General features: G+C 34.2%; 1 protein-coding gene across 1 annotated transcript; it reads left to right on the forward strand.

Annotated features, from left to right (window-relative positions):
- Nucleotides 1-7648: 7648 nt before the first annotated feature.
- LOC106713175 lies at nt 7649-10512 on the forward strand. The gene is made up of 2 exons (XM_014505891.2): nt 7649-8154; nt 9592-10512. The coding sequence occupies exons 1-2, from the start codon at nt 7846-7848 to the stop codon at nt 10102-10104; spliced, it is 822 nt and encodes a 273-aa protein (XP_014361377.2). The 5' UTR covers nt 7649-7845; the 3' UTR covers nt 10105-10512.
- The last annotated feature ends 402 nt before the right edge of the window (nt 10513-10914 follow it).

A 10914-nucleotide genomic window follows, 5' to 3' on the forward strand; every position in this document is an offset into this window, starting at 1 on the left:
GCGATGCAAAATATTTACTTTCCGTTTAGGGTTGCCAACTGTACTAAAAATATTATAATGTCAACTTTTCATACACACTATTTATGTGCAAAGCAGAATTCATTAGGAAACGTAAGTCAATATAAATAAAGACACACGAAATAATAATCCAAAATCCTTGTATGTAAAAATATTGTTATCTCTGTTTTATAAAAGATAATGAAAGGGATGAATATATGTTTTATTATAGACTACAGGGATACGATTACAGATATTTTGGTCTCAGAAACCAACGAGCAATAACACAATGTTCGTTCTTTCATCATCAGCTCACTATACGTCCCTGAGAGGCTCGGTGCCTACCCTTAGTTAGAGGAGACTTGGCCATAGACTTCACGCAGATCTTGGAATTTCTTCTCACATATGTGCAGGTTGCATCATAATGCTTTACCGTAAGAACGTCGGATAAATTTACATATGTAAATCGAATAACATTGGTACATGGCGGGATCCGAACCCAGAACCTGCAGATTCCCAGTCAAGTGCTTAACCCCTGAGCCACTGACGCTCCTATGTTCGTTTTACTTTTAATAATTCTAAGTTGTTTTACTTCGACTTTGAAAATAGAGGCAACCCTAAGCAAGCTTACCAAGGGGCCATGTAAGGAACCACTTTGTCATAGCCTGTATTTGGCATATTTACTTACTATATAATATGTACACGCTAAAATGTAACTCAATCGCAAATCTGTCATGTGCTAAATAATTACATAAAATATTCTACATTTAGAAAACTGTTAATTTATTGTGCAAAATATTACTAGCAATTTACAATTTGAATCATAAGAACACAATAATCACGCTGGTAGCCGTATCTATAGGCATAGTTTAAGGATTGCCATTTGGTAAGTTTTTATACATACAAGCGGCCATCTGGATTCGCCGAAATGGCGAAGCGATCGTTTCTCAGACATTCGCAATTGCAGATGCGTCGCCTACATTTAATTGACAGAGGAAGAGCCATACGGACAGAGAAAATTTCCCCTTCATATTCATCTTACTCCATCAAATCAAGCTTACCTTCCGATTCTTTCCTTATAAGAAGAGTTGGAAGGGAATGGGGAATAAAATAAGGTCTCCTGCACGCACACTCATAAGAAGAAACACGGAAATGCTTCCACTTCACGCCTGTTTTGTGTGGTCGTGTGTTACACCATGTGAGCCATCCAATTCGTGTACCAATGTTGTTGTTGCTACCGTATACCTCTGTTAATGCTAATTTGCTTGTAACTGTAATGCTTGAAACTGATCCTATAAGTTCTTCACATAACATATTCTAGCATCGAGTTTATTTGGAATACTTATCACAAATATCTGTAAAAATGTTCTAATCTATATATATAAAAGAAAGTCGTGTTAGTTACACTATTTATAACTCAAGATAGGTCGAACTGATTTAGCTGAAAATTGATGGGCAGGTAGCTTAGAACCAGGAAACGGACATATGATAATTTTTACCCCGTTTTTTATTTTGTATTCCGTGCGGACGGAGTCGCAGACGACAGCTAGTCCGTTATAAATATACGAAAATATTTCGGAATATAATAGGACGGAGTCGCGGGTAAAAGCTAGTTATTTATATTAGTAATCAATATAGTTATAAAAATTTCTCGTTCTACATATCTAAACATATGTACACATATATACAAGGTACATTTGTACATACATATAAAGTGTGTGTTGAGTACACACATAGAAGTATAACCAACAGTATGGTAATGTAGTGAAATTGTATGCGAGACAGCAAGGCGGTGTCAACTCAGTTAACAATTATATTACCATGCGGAGTACGTAGAACCGTGCATTTGTGAGCGGTATCGTACACTATCTGCTACCCGGACTTCGAATGATATCCGTAAAGGAGACAACTTGTCTTATAGAATGTCTATCTTCTGTCGGATCTAAAAAGAACATTTAGTTGATGAATTGGTTGTTTACAATATAAGCTTAATTTTAAGGAAAAGAAGGAAAGGTGAAGTGGATTTGAAGGAAGGATAGGACGCATAATAGGCGGAAATATATTTTTCTGTGCGTCCCTTCCTCCGTCGATTACAGATAGGTAACGTATTTTCTGTTGCGGATTTTGTCGCTTTCTCGTTTTGATTACGCCACCTTATGATATAAAAAAGAGCTTAACTTAACTTCTAGTAAGAAGAGAAGACATTTAAATGTGAGTCCCTTTTCCCTTCCCACCTTTTTCTAATAAGGATACGCTTAAGAAGAGTAAATATATCTTTCTGTGTGTTCCTTCCTCCGTCGATTAAAGGTATGAGTCAATTACGGATGCGGTCAGCGGTCACTTCGCTATTTCGGCGAATTGAGGTGGCCGAAAAGCTTAATTGCATTAAAACATTGATAGTGTAGACTTTTAATAAGTAGAGGAGATATTTAAATAAAATAGGACTAGTTAATTTTGAATTTAAATTGTTCAATAGATAAAGGCTACGTTTTTAAACAGTTGCAAGATAAAAGGATGAAGTAGGTATTTTATTTTGTTTAACTACAGACTTGTGTTTTATTTTTCACAATAAATGTAATAATAAAAAAACACTGCGCTACCGGTCTTGTTGATCATTTTGCCGACAAAGCTGGTTATTATTAAACATTACTTATTTAATAAAAATCTGGTTTCCAAATGTTACTGGAAGTAATTTCTTGATAAATATAGCGATGACTAATATTATGAAAAGTATTTACATATAGTAATATAAAGTTGTCATTAACTTCTTCGATGCGATAAACAGTACAGTGGATCTAGCAGTAATATTTGTGACAATCGCCATCATCTCGTCGGGCGTAAAGGACATAAAAAATTTCTTCTTACTAATCATATAAATGCGAATGTTTAGATGGATGTTTGTTTGAAGTTATCTCTGAAATGACTCAACGGATCTTGATGAAATTTGGCAAAGATATAGAACATAATCTGAAAGTACACATAGGCTACTTCGGTCGAAGTCGGGTGCGACAGCTAGTAATATAATAAATGCGAATGTTTAGATGGATGGATGGATGTTTGTTGGAAGGTATCTACGGATCTTGCTGAAATCTTGCATAGATATAGATATAGTCATAATCTGGAAGAACACATAGGAAACTAATTAAGTTCTTTTTAAATTACGAAGTCGCGGGCGACAGCTAGTTTTTATATAATTGACACATTGAATTATGTCGGTGACGATACGATCGATTGTCACAAATTTACGTGCTATATCCACTGTTTTTGGATTCGATTGAAGCGTTTTGATCGTTGTCAAAAGCGAGTGATAACACGGACAATAGAACAATAAGTCAGACGTTCTTCGAAGAAGTATTAGAATATAAACATGTTACGTAATCTTTTATTGTGTCGGATTATATGTAGGATAACTTGAATTCAAACTACGATTATTATATGCAAAAATATATATAATATTTGGTTAATTGTTTAACATAAGTTTTTCGAAAAATTTACCGCAGAATTTATGTTGAAACAGATTATTCGACATTCAAACCTTATTGAGTAAAAGTATGAAGAAATTCTTGGCTCCTACGAGTAATGGCCAATGTGCAAATTAACACTTTTCAGGAGAGGCTCTTAAAGGTTTAACCACATATAAAAAGCCAATAGGCCCTTTTACTTAAGAAGTTTCACTTTTCAATTTGTGTTTTTAAAGCATATTGTTAACTAAACTAAGAGGTAACATTGCTGCTTTGGTCTATATACGTTAGGACCCATCGGTATATTGTGTGGAAATGAAAATCGTAATTAAAATTCAATTAATTATAACCAACAGAAATCAAAGGCTGCAAATAGTTTTAACATTACGATGTAATCCTGCAGATAGGAAACTTTCCAACAAAACGAGTTGCGAGCGAGTTAACAATAACAAAAAAAAGCTAACACATTCAGAACGACGAACAGTTCGAGCGTAACGGGTTCAGAGTTGCCAGGCGAAAACTCTTTGTGTTGCCATCACTGTATATAATTAAATATTATTATTCGGCGAGCGCACGCCGCGTTGTTGCCGCTTCTATTGTATGCCAATTGATACAAACGCTGGTGTTACCATCATTATGCATCAAAAAAGAAAAAAACAAAAAGAAGTATTCACTTTTAAAAATCTTTTTTTTTTACATATAAAATGGTTTTCAAATAATTAAACAATAGACAATAAAAAACTTGAGAGGTGTCAAGGGACACACGGATGGAACGAAGTTCCTTTCTATTAATTAGTGAAGGAACCAATGTTTATTCTATGAATAAAAAACTTAAGTCTTCACAAGAAGTACATTTTATTTCTATGAATTTTCGTTATATATTGTCACGTCGTTGCCATGGTGAAGTAGCGCTCATTCGTCGTTAACATACTTACTATAAGTGTCGTGACAACTTTTCGTAAGAATTTTTTCCGTCTAGCCCCCTTTCACAACGCGCGATAAGGAACTTCGTTCCAATAAAAAAAGCTAAGCTTAAAAACAATTAGTGTTCTTTAATTGTATTAATTAATTAGACATTTCGATGGAAAAATCAAAATTTGGTGTTTGAATTCAACAAATCATGGTATAACAATACACTTTCCGTCCGTATATTTTCAATTTGGTCATCCTATTGCCACCGGTATTACTCTCATTGTTGTTTTGTTGCTAGTTTTTAGAAGGGTAATATATTTCGTATGTATAAATGTAATTGTACGATTACTTGCAGCAACAGTATGTCAATGCCTATCACTATTGTAGTACTACATCTTTTGATCAGTACTTGAACTCTAAAACGCAATTTCCACTAGCCTCTGTATAGACATTTCCTAGTCGCTTAGTGGAAATAAGCATGTTACGAAATGTGTTCGACGTAACCTTGCATTGCAGCCTTTAATTAAGACTCGTTGATTTATAACTGGCTGGCCAATAAAACAATTAAACGCTCTGTTATCGTTATTTAGGTTGCTAAGGAAGATATTTCGTTTCAATTTCCGTATAAATTCAATATTTGAAGTTCGTTAATGACACATTATCTAATATATAAAATTCTCGTGTCACAGTTTTCGTCACCGTACTCCTCCGAAACGGCTTGACCGATTCTCATGAAATTTTGTGAGCATATTCAGTAGGTCCGTGAATCGGCCAACATCTATTTTTCATTTTTTTTTAATTGCGCGTGGACGGAGTCGCGGGCGACAGCTAGTAAGTTATAATTTTTCTGTAGTAAAACACAAAAATCTTTTACGTGTTCTAAACCGCGGCTACCTGTTCGTAATAAAAGCGCCATAAAGAGCCCCATTAAGACCACTTTCGGAAGAAGCCATTGTAGGTAATAAAAAAATTGTATTGTTTCCGAATGTTGCGTCGCTTATGGGAACCATAAAATTCATATCGATTGTTAATAAGACAAAAAAAAACAAAGAAAATTGTTGTGCGATTTCAGAGCACAATATCCTCTCCCTTATTATACAGGGTGGCTCATAAAACTGCTCCCACCTATTTTGCAGTCGTAAAAGCGCGTCGTAAATTACTCGTCACAAATGTGGCTCTTTGTTGGCTGGTTGCAGATAGGACGAGCGGCTCCCTGATTGCAACCCCTACCGTATAATCTCACACGATAAGTTGTCTGCCGATACTTTCCAAGTGTTGCAAGTGTCAACATGTTTTATCGAATGTATCGATACTTTTAAGTAGTTCGTTGCGTTTTTCTTTTATCGATAGTGTCCAAAAATTAGATTAGAGGGAATAGAAAATTGAAAATGCTTTCTGATATATTGTGAACTGTTCACAGTCCATTAAGAAACGTAATAATGCGATTAGGAAGTGATAGTGCATCGTTCTCTATGTGCCATACAAGGGTCATGTTGTCCAACGAACAGCCAGAGAAATATTTAAAACCATTTTTATTTTTTAAATATTAATTTTTAAAAACACCTAAATAACGATACGTGATTTTAGTTATCTATCTATTTAAGGTGAATAATGTAGAAACAAATTTGTATGTCGATACCTACGTTGAACTTAATACCAAGGTAACATCACTAGAGGTACAGAATAGGTTATGTTCGACATAATCTTGGTTCCCTCGCCGCAGCCATATTGTTTTTAAGCCGCGGCAGATTTGGACAATGGCGCGGAAATCTCGTGACAAGTTATTGCTGTGCTTCAAAGTAATGGCGATGTGGGGTGGCCAGTGCTAAATATGTAAATATTTTAAACCTACTGTTCGTTATATAGTGCCGTAACACAATAGAACATGTTTTTAATCAAAAATTATTCATAGAAGCCTGAGAGGAACAACTTTACTTGAAAAAATAGTATAAATAAGTACCTTAGTGTCTTCGGTAGGATGTAATGACGTAATATATCATGTCAAATATCCAATAGACTTTTATTACTCCTTTCACATGAATTATATTGTACGAAATTTCTCCACTATTCAGTAATTAGGACAGCTCAATAAACGTCCCGTAAAGACCAATTCATAATCGTAAAACAAGTCATTCCACGAAAGTAGAATTTAATTTAATCACGAACTACCCTGCCTGCCCTGCGACAACAACCCTCGGGGAGGGATAAGGGTGGTCTCTCATTGACAAGGCTCCATTGAGAGGAAAGAGAACCAATCAACTTGAGCCCCGAAATTGCACCAACACAAGGAAATATCAACGACACAGGGCGTCGCCTCGAGGTCAACTTAATATTGATCGCTGCCCTCCCTACAGCGTCCAGTGTAATGAGACCCCTGCGAACTGATACGAGTTCCCTTATTCAAGCTCTAGTTAAATCAGTCATTGATTATTACGAAATTCTTTGTTACCGTTTGTGTATTTTATATTTATGAGAAATATTTTATTATTTTGTTCGATGGTTGAGCTAAAAGGTTTTATTGTTTATGCAATTTTCTCCAAATAGATTGCTCTATATATTTCGGAATTCTTGATAAATTGAATAGTAGAGTTGAACGACTTATATTACTGAAAATTCAAAGAATAGTTCAGATAAAATAATTACATTTTTAATTTCCAAAGAACTAAGTTGTTAATCATTAAGATTTAACTGTTAGATTAGCTTAAGGTTTAGTTTTTCTAATCACGTAATATTTTACATTTGACACATAAAAAGCGCGCGGCAACAGCTGTCAATGTCAACGTATTGTCATAAAGTGATTGATTATTTAACTTTTTTATGATACTGTTCAATGATCGTGATTTATTGAAAAGAGAATTAATGCATTTTTTGAACAGACCCAATTTTAATTGAATTTTTATCAGTGAAGATTTGTATGATAAAGATACATAAACAGAAATTATTTATTTAACTATTTAAAGAAAAAACAGTATGTAAGTTAAAAATAAACTGTTCTTTAATACTTCAGTACGGAAAAATTTTAGTCAATGTGTTTTATTAGCTAGATAAAAAATACATATTTAGATTTTCACATTTAAAAAAAATCACTTGTGGCCATCATGAGGCCGATATTGTCATTTCTTTTGTTCAATTTTTTAAGTAAAGTCGGACTAAATTACGAACATCCAGATATGAATCGTTTTCAAGTTCCAACGAAGCGAGCGAACGAACATGGCCGAACGTACCCGAGCGCCGCGCGCCCCGCTCGTCGCAGTCGGCGTTCGGCGCGCCACCGAACATATCGCGAATTCACGTTCGTGCGCTCCGCGATCACTAAAGCCAATTCAAAAAAAGTTATTTAAAAATCCTGGCCGATTTAAATGAACTACAGCCAAAATAAAAAAAATAGAACGTAATTTTTTAATCTATGCATTAGTCATCAAAGTCAATAACGAATCTATGAAGTGTTTTTCTGTGTAATATTTTGTATTAAATAATGGCGGATATTGAATGGACTAACGATTTAATTATAAGATTGATTACGGAGTACAAAAAGAGGCCGGAACTTTGGGATAGTCATCACGAATTACACCGAGTGAATACAGCAAAATATGAAGCGTGGTCGGACTTGGCGAATATCTTCGAATGCGATATCGCCGACTTGAGAAAGAAAATGAATTCTATATTCGCTTCGCATCGGCGCGAGAAGGCGAAAGTGCGTTGCGGGGGACGGTCGACTTGGTTCCTTTACCCGCATATGAATTTCTTACCAACACATATAGAAAATGTCGAAACAAGTCCAGCGGTAAATTGAATAGTTTATTTTATTATTATTATTTTTTCCTATATGATAATATGCAATAAAGTCCTCTTTAGATACAATTTTCTTGCACCTATCGAAGTAATTTTAATAGATGTTGAATTGGTTTTAAATGAATTAATTTTAAACCGTTTAACATATATTTCCTAGTTGTAATGGACTGTACGTAAATTGATCTTTTAATACATTTTTAGTTTGTTTTTCGGTCAGTTTAATCGCACAGCTTGACCCTGACACACTGATATGCTTACACACTTTATAGTCGTTTAGGTACGTTATTATTTACATGTGGACGTTGATAATGTGACCTTAAGAGCTAGTTTACATTTTTAGGCGATTTTTTTTTAGTTTTTGGACGTTTCAACCTTTGGTATTTTTTTTATTGAAATAGTTTCGTACTTGTAAATTACTTGCAGATTCCTATGTAAATTTACGGTGAATTTAATAACTTAAATCAAAAACAGTCAACGGTTGAAACTTACTTCGATTCAACTAGTTAGTTGAAGTCGAATCAACGCCTTAAAATTAGGGATAGTCCTATAAATTTTGAGAATTTAGAGGTTGGACCTGTATCAAATTTTACTGCGTCCCCGCTTTCGCACTCTTATGTAATTCTCGTTTCAAGACAGGGGTTTCATACTAGTAAAGTTTATTACCGAAAGTAAGTATTTAATTTATTTTGACGCAAATTTGTTTGTACAAAATAATATAAAATAGTTAATACCATTGTTTTATGACTTTAAGTAATGGGGCGAAAAGAGTGCGTATACCGTTGTATGTAATAGAACAAACATAATACTGCACGAACCAAAAAAATACCAAAAAAGCAAGAGAAGTGATGTATCTACACATTTTATAAATGGCTTCGTTCACACTCTTTTTAATATAAAACTAGCTGTCGGTCGCAACTCCTTCCGTGCGGACTCAATTAGTAGCCAGTATGTTCTTCCAGATTTTGTTCTACGTCTGTGCCAAATTTGCTAGAATATATTCGTATCGACATCGAAGAACTTGCTATGAGATTGTGCAATGGAAAAATAATTTTGATGATTTTAACTTTTTACCTAGTAGTCTGCGCTACCAAGAATAATGTAGTAAAGTGGTATCTGGCATAGAAAAGGATGTGGACCTATGTACTATATATTAGGAAAGTATGAGTGATTTTTTTATCACATAACAATTTAACCGTTAGTTTCCACTGCTAAAACAAAGTTTTATGAATGTGTATTTCGTTACTGTCTTATCTCTGTCTACCTTCCTAAATCATCAAGCTGTGTCGATTCACTGCTAGACGTGGGCCTTATAATCCCTTCCACAGTTGCGGTTTTTTTTCCCGGCCACCTCAAGCCGGGCGCAGGTTTAGTCCTCCGCTTACCATTAAAAAGAAATTCATAAAATTTACTTAGTTATTTTTCTCAACAGAGTGAACGGCGGAAACGCATCTTGAAAATACCAGTCGAAGAAATATCAGAATATTCAAATAATGATAACACAGATATAGACGATAATTACGAACCAGAGACACAAGAAGAAATCGTCATCAAGACAGAACCGACTGCAGAATATACAAAAATCAAAGCAAGACAAGAAGTAAAAAACACAACGACTAGAAAATCTAAAGTGAAAAAGGTTATAAAACGAAGAACAGTCAAAGATCACATTGACGAAGATAGAAATAGCTTAATAGAAACTTTACGATTACTCAGAAGATCAAATTTATTGAAAAAGAAAGACGAATGTGATAGTTTTGGAGAATATATCGCTGATTCATTGAGAAAACACGACGAGAGAACACAATCAATGATAAAACAAGCTATAAATAATATACTATTCGAACAAGAAATGAAAAAATACAGTACAAATCAATATACAGTAGTGATACCTGGTATAGATGAAAATCCTCTAATATTAACAGAAGAAAACGGTGTGAAGTAATCTGTGATTAGTGGATTTCGTAGTGCGACAGTATATTGGTCTATGAGTGCGACTATATGTGTCAATACAAATGTCACTGTAGTTATAGTCCCACAAGTATCTTTGACATTGACAAGGGGGCGCCTATAAGTATTAAGGGTTACCAGTGAACAAAAACTTCTTCCTTGTTGCAACTCCTAGCAATTGATTTGCAACTTATGATCTGAGTTCAAGAAGTGATGACTTACTATTTAAATTGATACATCCAATTAAATTAACAAAATAAATAATATTTTAAAATTATAAAATGACAACATAAAACCGCGCTGCTTCCGCTCCCTTATTGGTCAAAATATGAAGCTGTCAAAATGAAATGGTTAGTTTATAAAATTTCTGACTGTCATACGATCCTTGTGGAACTATATATATATATATATGAAGGTAACAAATTGATGGGTCCTTCGTATAAGGGCCAAAGTAATGAATTGATGATTTTTACTATTTTAAGTTAAAAGCTACCTCTTAATTTAGTTAACAACAAGCACTAAACAAAATACACATTTACAGGTGTAAATGTTATTTCTTTTTGCCAAAGTAAAAGGCTCAATGTGGCCTATTTTCCTATATGGTTGAAACTTTGAGAGCCACTTCTGTAAAGTTGTCAATTTACACATTGACCCTTATTCGTAGGAGCCATCAAAATATAGGGTTATTCATTAACCAATAAAAAATATTTTTGTTTATATTAAGACAAAACAAATTACACGATGTTAAGGGAAAAACATTTTCTCCAAACTGGTACAAGAACTAACTAAGTATCTTAAACAGTCT

The sequence above is a fragment of the Papilio machaon genome, chromosome 15, assembly GCF_912999745.1.
Source record: "Papilio machaon chromosome 15, ilPapMach1.1, whole genome shotgun sequence".
Classification (NCBI taxonomy): domain Eukaryota; kingdom Metazoa; phylum Arthropoda; class Insecta; order Lepidoptera; family Papilionidae; genus Papilio; species Papilio machaon.

Coding starts and splice junctions, on each gene's coding strand:
- LOC106713175 (XM_014505891.2), top strand. CDS start 7,846: ATGGCGGATATTGAATGGACTAACGATTTAATTATAAGATTGATTACG. Junction 8,155..9,591: donor ATGTCGAAACAAGTCCAGCG/GTAAATTGAATA, acceptor TTTTCTCAACAG/AGTGAACGGCGGAAACGCAT.